A 26,223-nucleotide genomic window follows, 5' to 3' on the forward strand; every position below is an offset into this window, starting at 1 on the left:
ATTTATTGGAACTATTCGTTCCAATAAATGCGCCTTGGGCTCATATAAGCTGAAAGAGGAGGAATCACGGATAAAATATCGAGATTTTCTCTTCGAACTCCGCAAACTCTATTCAGACCACTCTCTCAAGATTGGTTTTCTGATTATTGGAGTCCTTGATGGAATGATGCCCTCTCTACTCTCCAATCATAAAATCAATCCGGCCTGTCGCACTAAGGCAGAAATCTTAGCCTGGCAGATGCAGAAGGCTATCATTCTTGACTCTCTGCGCTTGCTCAGGGCACATGACTATCGGATCCAATGATCACTTACGCCACGGTGTGGGAAGTGGTCGTTGGTTGATAATGCTGGCGCGCCCCCCAGAATGTATTGGGGCTCCGGGGGATAGGGAATGACCAGCGCATGCTTCGGTAACAAAAAAAACAAACAATGAAATATATATTTAGAGAAGGTACTAAAATGCCTACCAGCTTCTTCTTCAATCAGGCAAGACCTACACATTTTTTAAAAAATTAATTAGTTCAATAGCAGTGAGACAAGACTTTGTATCACTGCCGCTCCCAATTCGTAACTAGAATTAGCCAGCAATTCCAAAATGAGATCTTTCAATCTTCTCCAGAGGTGAAAGTGCATAGGCCTAAGATCCGGTGACCTGGCCGGCCAGCGGTGGGGTCCTTGGTTGGCTATCCAATTATTACCAAAAGTTGCAACCAAAAAATCTACGACAATTGCAGTATTGTGAGACGAAGCCTGGTGATGTAGAGAATATATTTTTCAGAGCTCCATTAGTGGCAATTTATCTGCAAAGGATTCAATATGTTGCCTTCAAATGTATAAATACCTCTGAGATTCCATTATAATTCTACCCCTGAAAACACCTGCCCACACATTGGATCCAAATGTTTCTTGACTTTTTGAAAAATCACTCACTTGGATACAACTTTCCAGAAACCACTAGCAAAAAGCCATGCGATGTTCAAAATCTCCTGATGTGAGTTGATGAACTCTTCTGGTCCTGTATGGCTTGAATTTGTATTTTTTTCAAACTCCTGCTAACTTTAGTTCTTGGTAGGTCTGTTTCTATTTTTATATTTCGTATTGACGTTTCGGGATTATTTTCAACAGATCCTGAAACGACAATTTCTTGATTCACATAACTTTGGCCTCTTGTTTCAATTTGACCAGCATCAATTGGGTTGTACCGCAATCTTGCGAAAATGTCTCTAAAAGGTTGTCTTCTCTCTGGATACCTCCTTTGATACAAATTGCTTGCTGCTTCTGCTTTTTCCCCGATTTGTATAAAACAGACTACATTTCCCATTTTTCATATTTTTCATACTTCACTGCCAATATGTTTGAAAATTGAACAAAAACCATTAACAGAAAAGTATGTTTACTGCTTAAATCAAAATTTGACAGCTACTAGTAAAGATCTGCATACTGTTTTACTGCCGCATCGTCCAAAGCCTACTTAATCTAAGTGTTCTTTTCAAATTCTGCATGAAAAAATCTGAAAGCTCTACTGTAGCATATCATATAGTGTGCTACATTTTCGGAAAGGCAATTTAAAGCACTATTGAAAAATGCAGGAATATGCAAGGTGTCTCATTGAAAAAAATAGTTTTCCATCATCAACTTTTGATATCACATTTAAAAAAATGAGTTTTTGACACCATTGCATAGTACGTAGAAAGTGCATCGAAAATAAAGTTTTCATAGAAACAGGAAATTTTCGACAGGAAAAAAGTAACTTTCAGAAACGATGGTGGATATCGATATGCGGTTCCAACCATTGAGTTTGGCATAAATTTTTTCTCTCAGACACAGTAGTAATTAGTTTTCATTTGTCTAGTTTGAAAACTGGAGTTTCCTTTCGAAAAGGAAGTACACCTGAAGGCGTACTTCAAAAGATATAAAGGTCAGAAGGAAATTTTCAGGCGTACTTCAAAAGGTATAAAGGGTGGAAATTTCGTGTTCTGGAAAGTTTCAGGCATACTTCAGAAAATATAAAGGTCAGAAGTTTCGTCCTCTGGAAAGATCCAGGCGTACTACAAACAAAATAAAGGTCAGAGGTTTCGTCCTCTAGAAAGTTTCAAGCGTACTTCAAAAGCTATAAGGGTCAGAAGTTTTGTCTTCTGGAAAGATTCAGGCGTATTTCAAAAGATATAAAGGTCAAAAGTTTCGTCCTCTAGATAGTTCCAGGCGTACTACAAAAAAAATAAAGGTCAGAGCTGGGAAGTTTCAGGCGTGCTTCAAAAGCTATAAAGGTCAGAAGTTTCGTCCTCTGGAAAGTTTCAGGTGTACTTCAAGAGAAATGAAAGTCAGAAGTTTCGTCCTCTGTAAAGATTCAGGCGTTCTTCAAAAGACATGAAGGTCGGAAGTTTCGTCCTCTGGAAAGTTCCAGGCGAACTACAAAAGATGGAAAGATCAGAGGTTTCGTCCTCTGGAAAGTTTCAAGCGTGCCTCAAAAGTTATGGAGGTCAGAAGTTTCGTCCTCTGGAAAGTTTCAGGTGTACTTCAAAAGAAATAAAAATCAGAAGTTTCGTCCTCAGGAAAGTTTCAGAGTGTTCAATGAAATTTCTGAAGTATTCCGAAACAAAACATGACATTCCGCAACATTTCAGAACACTTTTGGAATAGTCTGGATTGACTTGAATATCAAAAATTATTGTGAAACGATCAAGGGAAAAACATATTTCAACAGACAGATATGTATACTATCTTCGTTTTTTGAGAATATCTGTTTGGAGTAACGAAAATCAGTCTAATTTTTGCCATAGTTTCAACAAAAGTCTCAGTTTGATGTGCAATGGGGGTAGCAATACATCTTCAGGCTTTATTGAATAGAAACTTTATTGAATAGAACAAAACAAGGCAGCACAAAAATTTACTCGTTGAGTAATAATTCAAAAGAGTTTTCTGAAAATTTCAATTGCCCTAGTCAACCGTTCCGTATTGAATGAAATAAAACCAGACTTGTCTGCCAAATTTGAAGAGAGAATATAAATGAAATTCATTTAATATTGGCAGCTAATTGTTTATCCTCGACGTTTTACTGGAAATTGAAAAATTATTACATAACAAAATGTGGAGCTAACCAGCATTTAATATTTTCATTCACCGTCGTTTCAAACGCTTGACAAAGCCGGTGGAGCTCAGTGAAGTATTATACGAATATCATCAAAATTCGCAAAAATGTATTACATTCACGATTACCATTCCGAAAATGCCAATCAATTCAATCTCTAATGGATATAAATTGTCGAATACATCGAATGCTTTTAGTCTAAATTATTTGGTATAAACTCAAAGGACCTTTTCGATTGAATGTAAATATTGATTTTCTAATTGTTCATTGAATATTGACTGAAATTATTTCAAATAACGGTTTAAAATATTGCGTTCGATTAACGGTTCAGTAAAGGCTGTATGAAAGTCGCGATTATGTGTGAGGGGACCGAAAAATTAGCTGAATTAACAAACGTATTTATTCTTTCATAAAATACATGAAAAAGCTAAACTTTCTCAGTTATTTCATCATCACATGTGAAAATTATCTCAAGGATACGACTGTTTACGAAGTTTTCAAAACGACACCCTCTACTACTAAGCAATAGTTAATGTTAAGTAAATTAGCATTCAGTCAAAATACGATAAACTGAGGGTGGCGGGACTTTGCCATTCTCATTCATCCCGCTCATGATTACAATAATTTTTTCATGGGCTAGCATCAATAGAATAGCGTTTAATCTCCAATAAATGCCTCTCACCCCCAGAGCATTGTTTCCCCCAATAACAAACGGCGTTTAAGCGATGTGTGGCCTCATAAAGGGGAACTTCAGTCTATATTCCAGGCCGGTAATATTTACACATATCAGTAATGGAGCTTCGAGAACTCCACCGGTTCTGATGATAATAAGTTACATTTTGGACTGGGTGTTATATTAAACTGGAGTGCCAACAAAATTTCATTACGGAGTGTGTGAGAACGTGTTTGAACAGTTTCAATATGAGTTCGGTGCAAAGTAAAGTGCCTTTTAGTTTGCTGAAACTTTTTCAAGTGTGGATTATAATGCTCGGATGCAGTCCCATTATGTCAGGTTTGTTACTTTTTATTTTAATTGTTTCAACAATGAATTTCAAGAAATGAGAATTATTACCCTAAGAAATTATTTTACATTCATTCAGAGCAATGTTGGTTTATACTGAAACTTTTGTTTGATGAAGAAAAAAAGCATCTGAAGAGTCCTTCAGATTTTATCGAAACAAAATTAATCCTATACGCAGGATTCTGGTGAGTTCTGGTTCTGATATTGTGAGATCGTTCGTAATTGCACTACTGAATATTGAATATGATAGTAAGTTGAGCCTATACCCAAGAAAAGTGTCACATTTATACAAATGTTAACGTAATTACAATTATTACTCGATAATCTACTACACTGCTGAAACTGACCTGCATAAAAAAATATAAAAAAATCAACACTTTTTCATTCATTTATTTATTTGTGATACAATACTCTACAGGACATAGCCCAATTACAGAGCAGGAAATAACAGAGTATAATAAATACATCACAAACAAGTGACTGAAGTCTACAAACACTACAAACAATACAAACAAGTGACTATAAAGACTACACATTTTATATTTATTATAGGTGACAAAACAATTATTTTAGGAAGTGGGATATTTTATTTGACAATTTGCAACTGAATATATCTAAATTATCGCTAACAGAATTTGTCACTTTACACATGGTATGGATCGGAGAATTCTCCAGAACGTTTGTGCGAGATGTTTATATATATATAGAAAGTACTCTGGAACAGATTCTAGGAATGCAAATACTAAACTTTTCCAGTAATGTTGGGCAGTCAACTATGTTTTTGATAATTTTATAGGTTAGTGCAACACTATAATATTCACGCCTTCTTTTCGAGACTGCAAAAGTTATGCTTTTGTAGCAATTCAGAGTGGGTTGTTCCTATTGGAGGATAAATGTCATCCGTTTTTAGGCTTAGCAGTTTTAAAAATCGTCGTTGAATTGCTTCTATTCTGTCAATGTGATATTGATGAAAGGGGCTCCCTACAGCTGACGCGTATTCTGACTTTGATCTTATGAAAGCATAGAATGAAGTTTTTGAGGTCGAAGTTTCTTTGAAATCACTACTGATACATGCAATTAATCCGTACAAACGACAGGAGGAGATTACAACATTATCAATACGCCTATTAATTGATAGTGCAGTGTCAAATTTGACGCCAAGATCAGTAACTGATACTGGTCTCACCAGGGAAACGTTTTCTATTGAATAATCAAAGATCAAGATATTCGTTTTCAAACTGTAGGACATGAACTTACATTTATCCGGGTTCAGTGACAAGTTATTTCGATAACACAATCATCTATGTTCTCAACGAGGCAGTATAGTTATTATAGTAATGGATACGCATTGTGAATACCTAATCATCCTGAAATTTCTCGGGTTATAGACAGTTGTAAATATTTGTATTTGGCGTATGCTCATTATCGTTGTGATCTTAGCTCTCAGTTATTACTAATATTGGCCATCTTTCTAGACATACTTTATGGTTTTTATTCTCTTTCAAGTTTCCATAAACGCTCTCGTTGATTTTTTATGATCGAACTCATAGTCAATGACTACAATCTGTGACTACGATGATTAAATTTATTAAATGGTCAAACAAAAACAGAAAAGTTATTCATCAATTGAGAAATTAGATATTCAGGGTCACATACATTTAGGGATTTAATTTTTCTTCTCCTTTAAAATCTCTCAACTACCTAGAACAATATACAAAAATCATTTGAAAAATGTGAATGATCACAAACATTTATCACTCAGAGATAAATTATAAATATACTGACAGAAAATTATCATAAACAAGAGTATTTGAATGTACTCAATGAACATTTTTTGTCCTATATAAAAAAGAGAGTGCAAGGTGATACATCTACATGAAGAAGATACGATCAATATCGTATCTTCTTCATATATTTGACAGCATTAAAACCTTACAATTCGTTTCTGAGAGAGTTCGAAGAGAAAATTCCGGTATTTCGTCTGTTTTTTTCCCTCTTTTTGGACGATAATCGTCTCACCAGGAGTTGGAAACTCCACGACAAATATCGTCTTGCTCTGATAGTCGAGAATGACTATATCAGGCTTATTAGCTTGTATAAGCCTGAGAGAATGTAACGAGTAGTTATTATTTTTAATATTATCATTTCTTCATTATTATTATTTCTTTGTATTTTAATCATGAGAGAATCATAGAAACGTTAATGGAAGATCTCTTTGATATACATGTATAAAACTTCATTAACTGACTGTTATAAGGAAACAAGTATAGCTGGGGCACCAGTCAATCTAATAATAGCACTGATGATCTTCAAAGATGGCTCAGCCTCTGACGGAAGCACCAAACTCTTACGAAGGTTCGAAACAGATCAACACTTGAATCTACCAGACCACTATTATAATCTTCATGCAGTCATTGTTCACTGTGGTTCTGGCGTTGAATGTGGTCATTATTACGCCTTGGTCAAAGACAAAACGGGCTGGTTTATGTTTGACAATAGTCGTGTCACTAAGTGTTCTGGCGATGTATTGAATTTATTGGAGCCTCTAGAGACACTCTAGAAAGCTGGGGCACCAGTCGATCTAATAATAGCACTGATGATCTTCAAAGATGGCTCAGCCTCTGACGGAAGCACCAAACTCTCACGAAGGTTCGAAACAGATTAACACTTGAATCTACCAGACCACTATTATAATCTTCATGCAGTCATTGTTCATTGTGGTTCTGGCGTTTAATATGGTCATTATTACGCCTTGGTCAAAGACGAAACGGGCTGGTTTATGTTTGACAATAGTCGTGTCACTGAGTGTTCTGGCAATGTATCGAATTTATTGGAGCCTCTAGAGACACTCTAGAGAGCTGGGGCACCAGTCGATCTAATAATAGCACTGATGATCTTCAAAGATGACTCAGCCTCTGACGGAAGCACCAAACTCTTACGAAGGTTCGAAACAGATCAACACTTCAATCTAGCAGACCACTATTATAATCTTCATGCAGTCATTGTTCACTGTGGTTCTGGCGTTGAATATGGTCATTATTACGCCTTGGTCAAAGACAAAACGGGCTGGTTTATGTTTGACAATAGTCGTGTCACTGAGTGTTCTGGCGATGTATTGAATTTATTGGAGCCTCTAGAGACACTTTAGAGAGCTGGGGTACCAGTCGATCTAATAATAGCACTGATGATCTTCAAAGATGGCTCAGCCTCTGACGGAAGCACCAAACTCTTACGAAGGTTCGAAACAGATCAACACTTGAATCTACCAGACCACTATTATAATCTTCATGCAGTCATTGTTCACTGTGGTTCTGGCGTTGAATATGGTCATTATTACGCCTTGGTCAAAGACAAAACGGGCTAGTTTATGTTTGACAATAGTCGTGTCACTGAGTGTTCTGGCGATGTATTGAATTTATTGGAGCCTCTAGAGACACTTTAGAGAGCTGGGGCACCAGTCGATCTAATAATAGCACTGATGATCTTCAAAGATGGCTCAGCCTCTGACGGAAGCACCAAACTCTTACGAAGGTTCGAAACAGATCAACACTTGAATCTACCAGACCACTATTATAATCTTCATGCAGTCATTGTTCACTGTGGTTCTGGCGTTGAATATGGTCATTATTACGCCTTGGTCAAAGACGAAACGTGCTGGTTTAAGTTTGACGATAGTCGTATCACTAAGTGTTCTGGCGATGTATTGAATTCATTGGAGCCTCTAGAGACACTCTAGAGAGCTGGGGCACCAGTCAATCAAATAATAGCACTGATGATCTTCAAAGATGACCCAGCCTCTGATGGAAGCACCAAACTCTTACGAAGGTTCGAAATAGATGAAAATTTCAACCTAGCAGACCACTATTATAATATTCATGCAGTCATTGTTCACTGTGGTTCTGGCGTTGAATATGGTCATTATTACGCCTTGGTCAAAGACGGAACGTGCTGGTTTAAGTTTGACGATAGTCGTATCACTAAGTGTTCTGGCGATGTATTGAATTCATTGGAGCCTCTAGAGAAACTTTAGAGAGCTGGGGCACCAGTCGATCTAATAATAGCACTGATGATCTTCAAAGATGACCCAGCCTCTGACGGAAGCACCAAACTCTTACGAAGGTTCGAAATAGATGAAAATTTCAACCTAGCAGACCACTATTATAATATTCATGCAGTCATTGTTCACTGTGGTTCTGACGTTGAATATGGCCATTATTACGCCTTGGTCAAAGACGAAACGTGCTGGTTTAAGTTTGACGATAGTCGTATCACTAAGTGTTCTGGCGATGTATTGAATTTATCGGAGCCTCTAGAGACACCCTAATTTTTGTTTCATGAAAGAGCGGACATTGGCAGATCAAGATCTTCAGATGATGTGGTGGTGCAAATGCGCCACTTGAATCAATGAAATCGCCCGGAGCGCCAATTAATTTTTGTTGTTGTTTTGTAATTTCACGATTTGTATTTTGGAAGTGTTGTTATTATATTAACCGAATTTCAGAATAAACTACCCGATGAAATCAAGCTGGAAAAAGTATTGATTATTTCAAGAGTGAATTGAGAAAACTTCTAGTCAGTGATAGCATTCACTAACTAGAGGTCATCTTACCAACACCAATGAGTGTTCTCAAATAGGTTGAATGAATGAAATTTTTGGCTTTTTACTTCTTGATACAAAATAAAATATGGGAATCTTCCAAAGAAAGGAAAGAAACAACCAATTCTGAAAAAGTATTACTATATCAAGATGTGTAAATCATGCAAAGAAGTAACTACCAGACACAAACTGTAAGAAAAATGTCTCTCGAAACAGCTACTTTCATATATACAAAAAACACTTTTCTCTATTCGGTATGCATTTCAAATATTCGTTTTGGAATTGAATCAGATATCATTCACAGGATTCCTACACATTAGAGTCAATGAAAGAGGTAACATTTCACTCACATGGAACACTGTCATCTTCACTGGTAGACATCAGAAGTTTCGTCTCATCAGCTCTTTAGTACCAAATCTGGATTGCATTATGGTAAAAAACACACAAGACTTTGATCTACTAATGTTGTCGTATATTTTGAAGATACGTTGATTTTTTGTGAAAAGAAATTATACAAAAAACACTTTTCTGTATTCAGTTTGTATTTCAAATATTCTCGATGGAATTGAATCAGATATCATTCATAGGATTGCTACACAATATACAGAATGAAAAAGATGAAAATTCCCATATATGGAACACTGTCAACCGATGTTTTGCCGTGGGATACTTGCCTTATCAGCTCGTCAGTATCAAATCTGGATAACATTATTTATAGGAAAAAACTATGAAAAAATATGAATCGTGCTACCCATGATGATCACTAAACAATGTTTACATTTTTCTTATTCTAGACGCGCTTCGCGTAGCATTAATGGTAGTAATAGATTTGGTACTGAAGAGCTGATGAAGCAAGTGTCTTACGGCGAAACATAGAAGGTCTACTAGTGAGGATGACCGTATTCCATGTAAGTGATATTTCACATTTTCCATTCACCATAATGTGTAGGAATCCTTTATATCAAGATTGAGAGTAGGAAGCCGAAACTTTTCTTTATCAAAAAATCAACCTTTCCTTAATATATATCCCTTTCAATTCAAATGAAAATATTATTGTGTTATTATCATTTTTAATATTATTGAAAATTATGTAATTGAAGTACAAAATTTTACAGAAATGAGTGAACGTTACTCAAAACATTTCTGATTTTTCTCAATAACGTTGGTGAAAACATATTGAGACACTATTACATCCAATAGATGACTGAATTTCCGGTGAAACTCTTTAAGAATCACTCCAAAAAAAGTCTAACCTGTCAACGCCTTACAACACAACGCTGAATCCCATCCCAGGGCATTTGTATTGTCCTACACAGTCTACCCAGAGCATTCATAGACTGTAACTGTAACACTCGAGGGAAAAACTAATTTAATGACGAAACTTCCAGCCAATTGTGACGTTTCCTTCCCGAACCTTGGCGCGTTGAAATGTTTTTTCATCTCGTTAAGTTTCCCATCTGTCAGTGTTGTAAACTAATGACGCTAATTTTCAACACATTAATTTAAAATGGCACTTTTTTGCTCCGGAGATTTATACGGCAATATGCTGGCTCTAATAAAAATATCTAGAAACCAGAGTCTATTGTGTATTTTTCATTCATGAGCTGTCGCAACATCCCAGGAAAAAAGATTGAAAATTTAGGCAAGGCGGAAATCTTGTCATCATGTCTTTCATTCTGGATTGTCTGATAGATTGGAGAATTGACGTCGATATTCCTATGAACCGATAGTTCCGATCTTTTCTCATCTTCCTTGAACAAAAAATACATATATAGGTACAATGAATTGCCACCAATCATTATATTAAAACAAGAATCCTCAAGAATGGGTCAAAGGTAAAATTTACATTCACGTATTACAAAAAGTCGCACCCCTCCACTTTCATTTCAGGATCATGCCATACAAATTACTTGGTTTACGGGCCAATAAACGTAAGATCAACCATACAGGAACAAATGATTTTGAACTTCAGTTCTAGAGTGAAAGATTGGTCTTATAGACCTTGACTATGTCATGAGAAACTGAATGACTTTTTCACTGGTGACCTTACGCCGGTAACCAGGCTGGATGTTGACTAATTCGGCGAGGTCCGTTCAATAAAAAATACAAATATAAGCAATGAAGAAATATTGATGGTGATATTCATGATAATAATCAAACGATTCTCACAATTTTGTTTATTCTAAATGCGTTTTGCTAACACCGCAGCGTCATCGGTAATAATAGTAATATCCTGTAATATCCTACAAAGCACGATGGACGTTGTTCACAGATGGTGCCTGAGGGATCATATGTCTGTCAACCCCAGCAAAACTGTGATAATCCCCTTCACCAGGAGGAGAAAATTGTACGATCTAAAGCCACTTTCATTCACTGGTGAGGTCATTCTATTTGGGACGGAGGTGAAATATCTTGGCATTTCCTTTGGTAAAAAAACACACCTGGAACGCTCACTTGGAAAAAGTTTTACACAAACCCAGATTGTCCCTATGGACATGTTGAAGGATTTGTAGTAAAACTTAGGGTTTAGGTCCCGAACAAATCCATTGGATTTACGTAATGATTGTCAGATCAATGATCACTTATATTATGCAATTGCCTGGTGGCCGAAGGCCTTACAGAAAACGGCTCAGGCGAAGCTTTCTGGCTTACAGAGACAGGCTTGTCTGGCTATCTGTGGTGCCATCAGTATCACACCGTCAGCAGCCATAGAGATCCTTTAAGATTTACCTCCTCTCCACATTTTCTTGAAGAGAGGGGCTGAATGGACTGCATATAGACTTAGGTAACATAACATTCTGAAAATGACAATGATTGTCTCTGGTCTGGATTCATGACTATACTGGCCTGGAGGGCAATGAGGCTGCTGACTCCCTTGAAAAGGAGGGTAATGTAAGCCGCTTCATTGGACCAGAACATGTCATTGGCATCACTATAGGCTTTGCCACAAAGATTGAACACCTGTATGGCAAGAAGATTCATGGACTTTTGAGAGAATCTTACAGGATTGGCTCACTTCAAGGCGATGCTTCATGAACTACAAAAGGATGAACTACGATGTCTAACAGGCTTTCTTACAGGCCACTATCATTTGAATCATCATAGGCAGAGACTCGGACTGTTGGAAGGCAGTATGTGTCGCCTCTGTTTAGAAAATGATGAAAGAGCAGAGCACATACTTGTGTCTGCCCTGCTGGGGACCGAATCAGGTTTTCAGAGTTCGGCAGAGCCGTACTCTCACCATACAAAGTAATCGGCTTCGTTAAGAAGCTGGGTTCATTTGGTCGACTGTGAGTAGGTGTGAGCCACAATAAAATCTTACGAATCCTTTGGACCTAACCTAACCTAAGCTAACACACTGGACTTCAATTCTAATGTACAAGAGTAGTAGGTACCTCATTCAGTTGGTTAATGGTTAATGGGATAACAAGTAAAATTTGAAAAAGAAATCGATTACAATTTCTACAGTAGGTGTGAAGGATGAAATTTTCAAATTGTCTTTTCTGTGCCTGGCTTCACATGAAAAACGGGTAATGCTTGAAATATTTTTTGCTTGGGATTTGATAATCCCAAGTAGGAAATATTTCACCTTTGAAAAATCCAATTTGAATGTAATTATAAAAGTATATTCTGTGGTCAACAGAAGTCGTCAGGATTTCTTCAAATTTTTTTTCATTTATATGCTAGAGTTCTGCCAAGCAAATTAAATGAAATTCAAGGCGAAATCAAGGTCGTTGTTGGAGTTCTAATTTGTGTCGAATCAACATAAAGCTCATAGTAGACGTTTTTACCCGAATCGAATCAAAATGAAGATTGGAATTGAAGTTATTAGTGAGAAACAGGTAATTAAATCAATTACAAAATCGGGTAAAACACAGGTACTTGAAATGTGGGTACTTCAAATTGTAAAATTAGGTATATTAAGTATTGAATATGTGGAATATAGTTAGTGAAGACATGCCCGAAGTAGCCATTGTATGGCGAAACGAGTGTTGCGTTTTTGTAGAACTGTTAAGTGAAAATTCCACAATGAAGAAATTTTTAAATACGTTATATATCAGAGTACCAAGAAAGAGCAGTTCATTTAGCTGAATTGTGAAAAGGACGGGGCTAACAAAATCCACATTTTCGAATCATTCATTTCATCACTAGATAATCAAAAGAAGCAGAATATACTAAAATAATATGGAGACACAACAAACACTTCGCACTCTTGCAGGAATATTTTTGGGTAAATTGATGGTTTTAGCATTATTACGTGGTATGGCTCATAACGTTTATTGTATAACTTTGAAAATGTCCATATAGGGCGAAACTGCAGTAACATTAGTTATGAATAAAAGTGGTGAAAAAACATTTTTCATGAACATCTTTGGTGTTCAGCCATGAAATGGAGTAGAAACTCCATTGCTATTTCTCTATCTGGTAAGTGTAACGTACCTCACGTTTCAGAAATTGAAATTATTTTAACTTCTTCGAGTAGCCATGCTAAGTAATAAACATACCATGGTACAGAAACATATACGAGACATAAAGTTCGAAGGGAGAAATATCATAATATAATAACAAACAGTCAGGTTTTTATTTACTTCGATGTTTATCCCAGTAATCTGTTTTTGTTTGGGGTGAATGCGGGATAAAACTGGGTGTTTGTTTTTATGTTATTGAGTGAATAATCATGCGTTATGATTATTGTTCTTTCATGAACGCAGGGATTTGTAAACATAGATTTTTTATATAAGGAGTGGGTCAAATTCTTGCAATGATTTATTCAAAACATAGATGATGTTTCACCGGTGATATTTATCTGTGTACCACTCATCCCTTTTACTGGATCTTCCATCTGTAAGTCCCAACGAAAGTGTCTATCAATTGTTACCCCTGAATATATACTTGAATTACTTTCAGTAATATAGTCATTATTTGGAGTATGATGTAAATAGTAAGTATTTCCTTTCATCGAGGTAGGTAAGTAGGTCTAAAGTGAGTGGATCTATTCGACCCTTCACCACAACCCATATGGGTTTATTGTGGCTCACACCTATTCCCACTCGGCCAAATAAAGCCAGCTTCTTAACGAAGCCAATTAGTTTGTATGGTGAGTGGTCTTTCAGGTCAGATGGTGAGAATACGGATCTGCCGAACTCAAAGAATCTGATTCGGTCACCAGCGGGGCAGGCACGAAGTATATGCTCTACAGTTTCATCATTTTTTTGTCCTAGGTCTGCGACTGAAAACACCTGCATCAGAACCGGAAGGTGTTTTTGATCCATCTGTGAATCAACAACTATCTGCTCTTAATATTTCCTTCTCCCGCAGGATCCAGTCCTCTCTACTCGGGAAAATAGTACTTTATAAGAAAGTTCGTAGTTGACAGTTGGAGGCATAAAGTCATAGGTCATTTCCAGAATGCTGTGACTTCCAATGTCAACCAACAGTCTGTTGAACTCTGCATTGAATTGATTTGTGCAATTGGTAATGTGCACGAGTCTGTATGCAGTATATCTAGCCTCTCTTTTCAGAAAAATGTGGAGAGGAGGTAGATCTAGAAGGATCTCTATGGCCGCTGACGGTGTGGTACTGATGGCACCACTGATAGCCTGACAAGCCTGTCTCTGTGAGCCAGAGAGCTTCGCTTGGGCCGTTTTCTGTAAAGCCTTCGGCCACCAAGCAATTACACCATAAGTGATTATTGGTCTGACAATCATCACATGAATCCAATGGATTTGTTTGGGACCTAAACCCCAAGTTTCACCACAAATCTTTCGACATGTCCATAGAGACAGTCTGGCTTTGTGTAAAACTTTCTCCAAGTGAGGAAGGACAATGACAATGCCAAGATTATTACCTCCGTTCCAAATGGAATGACAACACCATTGAGGGAAAGTGCCGTTAGATCGTCCAATTTCCTTTTCTTGTGAAGGGGATTAACACAGTTTTGCTGGGGTTGACAGACATCTGCTCCCTCAGGCACCAACTGTGAATAACGTTCAACGCGCTTTGTAGGAAGCTACCCTTTCCGACGTGGACCTTGCCAGGATAACAAGGTCATCTGCATAAGTTTGCAGATCAACTTCTCTTCTGTCGAGGGCCTCAAGCAGACTATCCACCAGGAGCGACCACAGAAGGGGAGATAGTACCCCAACTTGAGGGCAGCCCCTGGTGATCCTGAACCTGATGACCTCGCCTTGAAGAGTCGTAGTTGCAGTTCTGTTTACTAGCAATGCATAGATCCAGCCAGTTATGGTCGATTCTATACCCTTTCTAGCCAGAGACAATCCTATAGATTCAGGTAGTGCATTGTCAAATGCTCCTTCAATATCAGGAAACACAGCAACCGCAATCTCCTTATCGTCAAGAAATTGGGATATTTTCTCAACAAGATTGCTTAATGCTGAATCTGTCGATATGCCGGTTTGATAAGCATACTGGTGGTTATTCAGTGGGGATGCATATAATGCTACCCTCCTGATATGTCCGTCCAGTATCCTCTCAAGTCCTTTCAGCAGAAAGGATGTAAGGCTGATTGGTCGTACCGATTTGGGATGTGGGTCTCTTCGGCCCACTACAGGTATATATACCACCCGTACCGCCAACCAACTGGGTGGTATATAGTTCAACGCCAGACTAGCTCTATACAATTTTGTGAGAATAGATAAAATAATTTCCAGTTCTTTTTAAAGAAGAGCTGGAAATATACCATCCTCTCCGGGAGATTTGGAGGGCAGAAAAGGTTCATAGCCGGTGCTGTAATAACCTTTTTTGCGACGTCCCATTCGTTCTTTTTTGGGCGTTTAACTCCCTCGAAGATGAGTGGATTTTTCTATGAGGAGCGGGTCAAATTCCTACAATTATTTATGCAAAAAATAGATGATATTTAAGCGGTGATATTTATCTGTGTACCATTCATCCCTGTTACTGTTGTAAGTCCCAACGAAAGTGTCTATCAATTATTGTAGATATTGAGTTGTCCAATATCAGGCAATATATTGGAGTATGATGTGAATAGTAAGTATTTCCTTTCATCTGTGATCTGTCGAAACCAACTTTCGATTGCTTGAAAACCTTTTTCTACTCATAACCTAAAAGTTGTTTTCACGTAGATCTTTTGTATAGGATGGCAGTGTCCTCCGAAACCTAACGTATTGTATCAAGAAGAAGCAGATCATTCAGGTGAATTGTGAAAAGAACGGGGCCTAGACCAGTTTCTTGAGGTGTCCCGAAACCCAGTTTCCGAATTGTATAATTGTATCAGCTGTACCTACTCTGTGTCTACGACCATTCGACTGATTTTTAAATAGTTCATACGTTGTATACAAATACCAATGTTTTCTAGCTATTCTGAATGTTTCGGTCGACTCACTTTATCAAACGCTTTGAAAAGATCGATAAAAATGCACAGTGTTGGAAATGTTTTCTCCAAGATATAGTAAATATGTAATGTGAGCTTATATATTGGGGTTTCTATCGATCTCCTCTTCTTGAATACATATTTTTCGCTAGCGATCAGATTATAATCATTTTTAAATTTCACAAGACGACTTTTTATGTTTTTTTCAATTTTTTTTGCTATATTATATGAGTGTTACTGGTCTATAATTAATCATTCTACAACATATTGAAAAATTAGCTCTTTGGAAAGTCTTGCACAATTCATTTCAGTTACATTTAGTATACTTCGTTTTCAAATTATATAGCAAACTCGATTCTTTAATATTTTCTAAAAACATCGAAGAACAATAAAACAAACTCTTTGTATTACCATTTCCATTAAGAATGCTTTCAACACAAGAGCTTGATAACAATCCCCGAAAGCTACTTTTCCGAATTCACATCATTTTTCGAGGCGTTCTCCAAAGAAATTCCCCGAGGTTACATTTTGCAATGGCCTAATCCATTCAACTCATTAGTGCTGGAGTAAAACAAATGTTTCAATATTCGTACCTTATTGCTTTTCTCCAGATTCGAGGAAAGTGTTTGAAAACATACAATGAGTTTTTGAGTGGAACTTGTTGAATATGCGGAGAATTTCGCCCCATTTTGTGATGAAAGTCGTGGAATGGAGCTGAATGTTTATTAAAAACTGGGTGAGTTCTTTGGAGAAATATTAAAACAGTTTTAAAGTAGTTTAGCACGATTGTTAAGAACTTTGCAATTGATCAACGAAGGAGTCCTCACCAGTTTGAAAATCACTCGAAAAAATAATGCAGTTCTTCCAAATGATTTGAATTATGATTTCACTCATAAAGGACGTTTTTGCCCAATTCAGGTGATTATTTTTTTCAGGAAGTGGATAAGGGCCCCAGTGAAGTTTCCAAAATTCGTATGGATGAGGCATGAACTGCAAATCACATCCATTTTTTTTTGACTGAACAACGCAAATAAAATGAAAAATGCATTTCTGAAAATTTCCAGTCGAACTCCGACTCATATGAAACTGAATATAATGTTGGCATCTTCTTCGGAAAAAGGAAGTGTGGCAACTTATAATTGAAATTTTTGACACTTCCTGATATGAATACCTGCACAATAAAAAGTATTTATTTGAAAGAAGATCATAGGTTGCTTTGAAATTTGTATCTCTATTGAAAAAACTATTACTTCATGCCAACATCGCCATGTTGCACCAGAAAATCACACTTTTTCCAACAAAGAAATCAAATTTTTTGGCCTTTCAACGACATCATTCGTTTGATTATAGCATTGCGAAGATGAACTATTTTGAATCAAGAAAATGTAATATCATCTCAATATCCACCACCTATTTGAAGGGAAAAATGAACTGTTTCAAATGGAGAGCAATATCAACTTGATCTGAACACATAGTGTTTGTTTGAATTCGATACTGTATCCCTACAAATAACTCAATTCGTTTATAACAAGAGTTTTGTGAATCTATATACAAAACTATATTGTGATCGACTGAAAATAACAGGCATTTTGTATAGAATGAATAGGGTTTCTTTTAAAGAAGTATTTCATTCATTTCAATTTGGAAATAACTGTGGTGCTCTGGTCTTTCCATGACCCTCTTGAGTGAGAGAGGAGCAGGGAATTCCGTTGTAAGCATCGCGTACGCGCCAGTATGTGTTGGAAAGTGATGTTGGTGTGTTGCGATTTTGACGAGGAAGTGTTTTATGTGTCTGTAGGTAGTGCAATTTCTTTACGATTATTTTGCATCTACCATAATCTAACAGATTTTACAAGACTGGGGTCTTGCACAGTTGAAAGATATTTTCATGGGTAAGTATTATAGTTGGATAAAACTCCGCTATATCAGTAAGTACCGCGTTGTACACGTAGTACCGAAGAAAAATTGGTAAACTTTGACGACAATACTTAATTTTGCCCTCTTTTTGCGAAAATTATACCAATACTCCGTAATTTTTCATACATGCATTATTACATTTGCCGAGCTCTGCAAGCAAAGTATATAAATTCAAACTGAAAAATCCGTCACGTTGATTCAAATTTGCCATACTCTTGTTTTGGAAATACATTTATCTTGTTTCAAATCAGAGCATTTTCTCTAAATAAAATTTGATTGTCTTTCAGAACGAATTCATTTTTTATTGAAAGATAGAGGTACTCATAGTTTCGACAATAAATTGTAATGAGAAAAATACCAATTTAGGCACCAGTAGGTATAAAAAGCTTCTATATGTGACAGCCACTTTCTGATTTCAACATGTAAATATTTGTTGAATTCCGAAACGTCTTTGCTTTCTGTAATCACTTCAGAAATGTTTTCATTTTATTCATTGGAAACAAATTGAATATACCCTACTCACCTTGAAATTATTTGATAAATTCCCTTCAGGAATGTAAGAAATATTACCAAACTCGCTAGAGATGAAATATGAATTTACAAAAACGTGAAAACAGTGAATGCTGTTATTTAAATAGCGAATCATATTCCTTTAAGTATGTTTGTATGATCATGAGTTACATTTTTTAATGGAACATTTCTGGGGGTATTTAAAAACAAAAGTTTATGCTACCCAACCAGAATATCTGCATGATTTACGAGAGAGGATAGAAAATGAATGTCGACAATTGAATCCAGCCGTATTAAGCAATGTCAGAGAGGCATTTCAAAATACATTATACCATTGTATGGAAGTGAATGGTACTCATTTTGAACACTTATTGTAACTTCATAATAAATAGCACATTTAAAAAGATTAAAGAGTTTGAACTGTTGTACAACCCATTTTATTACAGGCAAATAAGGTGAAAGTAAAAAATAAGTAAAATTTGTGCTATTAAAAGAAAAATCGTTTATCTCATAAACTAACCACTTTAACCTACAAGTATTATATATTTTTGAAATCAGCTCAAAGAGGAGTATCCAAATTTTACATAAAAAATATAAGAAGTAATTTAAACAAAAAAAGAGATGATGCTTGGGGTGAGGGGGTGGCTTTTCCACTAAGTTTAAATAAGCCATAATGCTTGCCCCTTCCAACATAAATTGACGTGTTTTTGGATTTTTCCCAAATACCAGTATTACAAAAGTTATTAAAGGTGGATACTTTTAGCTGAAAAGCACTGTATTAAATAAAACTATGAATAACTCTCCCACAAGTAATTCTTTATAATCACTTGCTTAGGGAAGTCCCCCAATTGTTTCAATCAAAAGTTGAAACAGTTTCTCATCAGCTCAAGTTTCTACACTATTGCAGAATATTTAGACACCACCTCATTCGCATGAGAATGTTCAGTTATTTAGTTCCTTTAATATCTTTAATCGTATTCAAGTTATTAATGTTCTGTTGAGTTTGATTGTTCATGATGTATATATATTCAGTGTTTCTGACTGACTCCATGATTTTTTCGCTTTCTGGAAATACAAATGCAATTTAGTTTCGAATTCAATTTTTGTAATATGACTTGCTACAGATGTAAATTAATTTTAAAAACTACACTTCACGATTGAATCCCCACAGCAACAAAGTTTGTGTGGATGTGTAGATCAAATTGTGAGTTGTGGTTTTTGAAATTACTATGGATCTTCATCAAGTAACAGTCGAATCAATCAGAAAAAAAATGTAAATCACATGAACGTAGTCAAATAAAGTATATCTATGTCTATGAAATGTCACTTATAAGAAAATTGTCATTCACAATTCCGTTTCATATATGATTAGGTAATACCTGTTTCCATCCCACATAGGATTTTATTTTCGTGTAATTCAATGTTCCGTACAATTCAAACTAATCTGTAAAAAGTATTCAATATATGGCATAGATGTAGATAATCAGCATGACATCAAGATGAACAATATAAAAATATTAATTGCTTTCATCTGAAGGTTAGTCAGTACAAGAGATACTAACCTAACATGAAAATTATAGCCACATATACGGTGTGAGTGGACGAAAGTATAAGGTGAAGCATTTTGTATATTTTGGTCAAGTCTCAGGTATAATGAATCGCATAATATTAAAAAAAAGTGTCACAATCAGTACTGGTATTATGAATGGGCTGACCCGTTACTAGATGAAAAATCAAAACACTATATAAATATATAAATAAATATAAATAATATCTCTCATATGCTATACAAGTAAAAACTATTTGGATACTACGTTTCCCGGTTGTTGGATTGGCCATCGAGGTCCTGCAGAATAGCCAGCCCGCTCACCAGATTTGATACCTTTGGACTTTTTTATGGGGCTACTTGAAGCAAAAGGTGTACGAAACTGAACCTGCTTCAATATTGGATATATGGTAGAGAATAATAAATATTTGTAGAGATTTTCACGTTACTGTGTTCGAAAATATTTGGCGTGAAATATCGCATTGGCTGTTCATATATCAAAAATTTCAAGGCACCTATTTCGAGCATCTTCTGAACTGACCTCAAGCTCATTACCTCATGTTATGTAGTTATATGTCAATGTATTCAGGAAATTATTGAAAGTTCCGCCATTTTGTAGTAGTTGAAGATAATGACATTATATTCCAGGGTTGTGAAGGATTTGTCAGGAGCTTCAAAAAGATGGCGCTCAGTCGCCATCTTAAAAGTTTCATCTGTAAATCTTAGTTCAAAATGAAGTATTCATGCATTAATTTCATTATTTAAAAGTTAAATTTTTTGAGATGAGATTAAACTTTCTCTTGAAGATGATCACTTGGTGATTGAAACACGTGTCGACGTGTTGAAAAGGACGGTTTGGTGTTGAAAGAAAACTCCAGTAATATTTAAACTGCATTATTTTCAGCTACGGTTGAACCAATCTCCATCGCCCTTGATGCTCATCTATGGCAATCGTACGGGGAAGGAATCTTCGACAACCCTAATTGCAATGCTTCCGTAATGGATCAATCTGTTCTGGTTGTTGGATATGGATTAGAAAATGGTCAGAAATATTGGTTAATCAAAAACTCTTGGAGAACCTCCTGGGGAGAGGATGGTTATATCCGATTGGCAAGGAACAAAAGTCAATCCGAAATAGGTTCATATTCCTGCTACCCTCTCATGTAGAAACTATTATGACTATTTCATTTCGATGTTAACAGCGTTAATTAAACTTGTTTGAAAAATCCTATACCATTACTTTCCTGAATTTTAAACTCGTTGGAAACTCAGAGATGTATCAAAACTATTTTACGATTATAGGGAGTTGAAAAGGAAAGTTGAAATCACCAAGAGGACTTTGAAGTTCAGTATTGATAGTGTTGGATTTCATAGGATATATCCGAAAAGACTGGCTAGTCTATCGACCTAAAATTTACATTTCTCTCCATAGATTGTGGAGAAAATAACTGAGTGTTACTGTTGTAAATCATGCCCTAAGTGAAATAACGCCGCCGCCACTGGTAGCCATAAACCAATTGTGACGTGGCGAAGAGCGCGCTCAGTTCGACCGGCATTTCGCAGCTGTTCTCATCGCATCGATGGAATTCTGTGGAATGTTTCTGTGCATTAGATTGCCAAATATAAGCGCCATCTACTCGCCCATCGATACAGTCAAGTGGAAGTTGTAGTGCGGTACGCGAAGTTACCTTAAAAGGGGATAGACCTTTGCATAGTAGTTGAAGTTTTAGTGTTTTGTTGTGTTAGAAGTGAAATAAAGTTAAGTTTGATTATTGTTCAGTGTAGTCAATCATTGTCAATCCACGGGGGAAAACGTAACATTACTATCAGTATTGCTCCTGAAATGAGGGGGATTTGATAATAACAAACCGCTGTTATTTGTGATGAAATACGGTAATATATTACAAACGCATGTAATGACATTTCAATGCGCACATTTGAGAAAACAGTTTACAAAACGTCATTTTCTAAACCAAACTCAAACGATTGTTAATGCAGTTGCAGTTTCGAAAGAATGTATCTTTTCCACCAACCAATTTCCTGGAATCTTTGAAGTCCACTAGATACTCGTTAGGACAACAAGAGGATTGCTCCGAATTCTTGGGGTTCTTGTTAAATACTCTTCGTGAGCAAAAAAAATATCAGAATCAATACTCCTGACCGCTCTAGATTGGATGATTCCGTACAGTCTACCTCGTCTTATGTTTTTAGATGTTCTGCTGGAAAAATCATCACTTGTTTATTTTGTAGTAAACTTGTACTATGTTGCTGTATCGCTGCTGTTCCAATGTTTTGAATCAGCAACATCAATCAGAATCAACGAACTTAGGCGTGCGCAGAGTTATAGAACAGTGCTTTCAAAAAATTGTTCTACAGCGCCATCTAGTGGCAAGTTACAGAAAAATTGATAGCCTAAAAACCTTTTCTATGGAAAATTGCTTATACATGTCAAGTTTCATCACGATCGGTTGAGCGATGTAGAAGTTTATCATTTACCAACCAACATCCATTTTTATATATTAGATTGTGTACCAATCCTGTTAATGCTATTTGATGCAATTCCATGACGAATGTTTGGAGCATAAACTGAATGAGAAAAAGTAATTTCATAAACTACCCCTCACGATTTGATCTCCACAAACTTTGTTTGAAAATATATCACGACATATCTCGCTAACACAGAGGTGTATTTTTCGAAATTACTATGGATCTTCCTCAAGTAACGGCCGAATCAATCAGAAAATAAATTACAAAAAGTGTTTTTGTACAATTCAATGTTCATACAAAAGTAGTCATTTCGAAAGTATTTTTTTCATTCTTGTCTGAATATATGATGATATTGATCGATACTTGATGAAAATCTATAACTAACGTATTCAAAAAGCATTTTATTGTGAGATTTCCACAATATAGTTCACATAGTTTAACAAAAACGCAACACGTGTTTCGCCACACAGTGGCTTCTTCGAGCGTGTCTTTACTCCACTACTTATGTTTCTTTCAGTTTGTGTCTGACAGTTACTTGTTTGCACGATTTATACATCTTTGAAGAGACTTCATTTTCTTCCTTTCTTTGAAAGACTCCCACATTTTTTGTATAAAGACAAAGAAGTAGAAAGCCAAAACCTTCCTTTCCCAAAAATTATTATCTCCTAAAACTATACCACTTTCAATTTATGAGTTCTTTCCTACTTCAAATGGAATTTGAATCATTCCAGATTGTTCGTTTTCCAAAGAATATTACTTGCCTTTTTTCCCATCACCAAACCGTTATTTCAACACCTCGACAAGTGTTTCGATCACCAAGTGATCATCTTCAAGAGGAAGATCCAGATGTTTCCCAATGATCAAATATTTAGGATATCTATTTTCGATTTCTTTTTGGATATGAAAACAACCTTCGTTCAGTGTTATAATTTTCTCACTACTCCATTCTATTTTGAACTTGATGACAGTAATATTGTGTAGTAACGAATATTACTTCAGTTTTATACCAACACCAAACCGTTATTTTTATCTCCTCGACACGTGAATATTACTGGAGTTTTTTCCCAACACCAAACCGTTATTTCAACACCTCGTCACGTGTTTCGATCACCATCAAGTGATTATCTTCAAGAGGAAGATCAAACTGTTTGATCTTTCTCTTGAAGATGATCACTTGGTGATGGAAACACGTGTCGAGGTGTTGAAATAATGCTTTTTCGGTGTTGGGAAAAAACTCCAGTTATATTCATTACTACGCCAAAGGTCCCAAACAGTGCATCACAAGTCATCGGCACGTGTTTCAGTCACCAAATAATCACCTTCAAGTGAAAGATTAAACTCAATTCTACCTCTCAATTCCTCCTCTCAATTCTTCCTCTTGAAGATGATAACTTGGTGACTGAAATACGTGTCGAAGTGTTAAAAAACCGGTTTGGTGTTGGGATAAAACTCGAGTTATATTCAGGAATATTGAAATTCTTTGAAAAATCGCGTCTAAGGAAACTGAATATACATCAAATCAAAATGCATCCGGACAGACATAATAATAAATGGCCAATTAAAACTGTAACATAATCACGAAAACATTTCGTATCTAACGAACAATTACGTCTTTATTATTGCGCCATTAAACAGAGGAATAAAGTTTTAACAGCTCTTAATTATAGAAGTTTGGTTCACAATAACAAACCAATAGGTGCATACTCAAGTTTATGTCTTCATTGCCGCTAACTTTAATTGAAATCGAAACTTAGGTGAAATCTATCGTTTCGCAAGGTTTGAATTCAATGAAAATGTGTTCAGATATGTGTAAATTAATCCTTTCTTCCACGACATTCTACCAAGAAAGTTCAAAATATCATCACGCACTTCACGGCTAAAATCATAAGCCGTGAAGAGTGGAAGACCATTAGTCATCCCGAAAACATGTTTGGAAAAAACACCTGGTACACAGATGGATCGAAGACCAAACATGGAACGGGAGCTGGAATATACCGAGCGGATAGAAATCTTAACTACAGCTATCCGCTAGGACCATACACATTCGTATTTCAGGCGGAAGTGTGCAGTGTGCAAGGCTTATCAAATTGAGACCTCAAAGAAATGAGCGGATCAATATTTTTACAGACAACAAGAGCGCACTAGGGGCTCTGACAAACCCGAAGGTGACATCAAAACTGGTCTGGGAATGCCATGAAGAACTGAATGAACTTGCAAACAGGAACAAATTAACTTTGTACTGGGTCCCAGGGCATTCAGGAATCACAGGTAATGATGAAACTGATGAATGCGCTAGACGCGGATCATCAACTTCATATATAGGTCCTGAACCAGCTCTGAGGATATCAAAATCACTGGTACGAAACCAGATTAGGATATGGATCAATAAGAAGCACACATAATACTGGACAAAAGTACCTGGCAACAATCACAGTAGAACCTTCATTGGGGAACCGTCCGTGAAAAGAACCGAAGATCTACTTCAATATAGTAGGGATTGGCTCAGAATAATTACAGGGTTACTAACCGGTCATTGTCCGCTCAGAGAACACCAGAATAAAATGGGGCTGTACAATGGTACCTCTGAAACAGGCGAGAATATCGTCTACATATCTGTACCGCAAATGAATATGTTTTTTACCCAGGTCGGAATTTACTATAGTGGTTTCCAAGCTGTTCAAAAATATATCTGCTAAAAGTGGACTGAGGGGTGAGCCCATTGGTTAACCTGAATTGAGTTGAAACGTCTATCTGACTGGACTGTATAAGCTTTACTTGAACCCAAACGAGTTCAATGGGATCAAGAGAGCAGTCGCAGAATAATAATAATAATTAGTTATTTCTGTGCCATCTTGTCGACAACATATTTCGTGAAAGGAGCTTTATTTGAACATATCACTGACAATAGTTCCTTTCAACCATACATTCATTAAATGTTGAGTTATTTGTCGAAAGAAAAATAAGAATGAATCGAAGAGTGTACCCTTTCACGGCCGGAGATGTGTGTCAATGGTCTTCAGGTTTTCATGTCTATCGTTTCGTCTACTACTGCGGTAGACACTATCAAAGGCGATGAGATAACGGTCGAAGGGCTCCGGTTTTGTTTCATCATTAGTCCGCGTGGCTTACTTTCTCTCAATTGGATTGAATGACCTTGTTTGTGTTCAATTGAAGACAGGCAGCCATATTTCATTAATGTTCATTACCTCTTCATTAAAACGTATTCAAAAACACTCCAATGTGGGATTTCCATTTGATAGTTCACTAAACCGCGACACTCCTGATTTTTCATGAGGTTTAAGTTTTCTCTCTGAAAAACCGGAAAATGACTGATGACCACAAAACAACCAGAATATCTTCTTCAAAATATATAATGACATATGAAAAACAATAATGAAAAGGGGACTTTGATTTTGATAAATTTTCTTAATTTTTCTCACCTTAACGTTTCACTAACGGAGTTTTCCAGTGATTTGTTCAGCAGATTATCAATATTCAGGTATCTATTCTGAGCCATACGTAATTTTTTTCTTCTACGGTAATATCTATTTCATTTGCTCTCGAGATTACTATTTACTATTCGTGTAGGAATATAAAACACTGTGCGTTGGGCTTCCGTGGTATTACGCTGAACCACGAATTCATTCGACTTGATCCAACATTTTAGGTTACACTTACATCTTCCGTTAAGTTCGATGTCGAAGTA

The 26,223-nt window shown here is 36.4% G+C and overlaps 1 protein-coding gene across 6 annotated transcripts in view; it reads left to right on the top strand.

Moving 5' to 3' along the window:
- The window catches only part of LOC111502419 (uncharacterized), an 89,603-nt gene that overhangs the window by 3,761 nt on the left and 59,619 nt on the right, over window positions 1-26,223 (top strand). The window contains exon 2 of one of the 6 annotated variants that reach the window (XM_023156497.2): window positions 3,729-4,100. In XM_023156497.2, coding sequence (XP_023012265.2) covers window positions 4,010-4,100 — 91 coding nt within the window. In that variant the 5' untranslated portion in view covers window positions 3,729-4,009. The remainder of the gene's footprint in view (window positions 1-3,728; window positions 4,101-26,223) is intronic. The other 5 variants (XM_023156495.2, XM_023156498.2, XM_074177362.1 and 2 more) reach the window with 5 other exon arrangements.

This window comes from Leptinotarsa decemlineata, unplaced genomic scaffold (genome assembly GCF_025532065.1).
Source record: "Leptinotarsa decemlineata unplaced genomic scaffold, Ldec_3_MD MMD2_tig00002974_RagTag_RagTag, whole genome shotgun sequence".
In the NCBI taxonomy this organism is placed as follows: domain Eukaryota; kingdom Metazoa; phylum Arthropoda; class Insecta; order Coleoptera; family Chrysomelidae; genus Leptinotarsa; species Leptinotarsa decemlineata.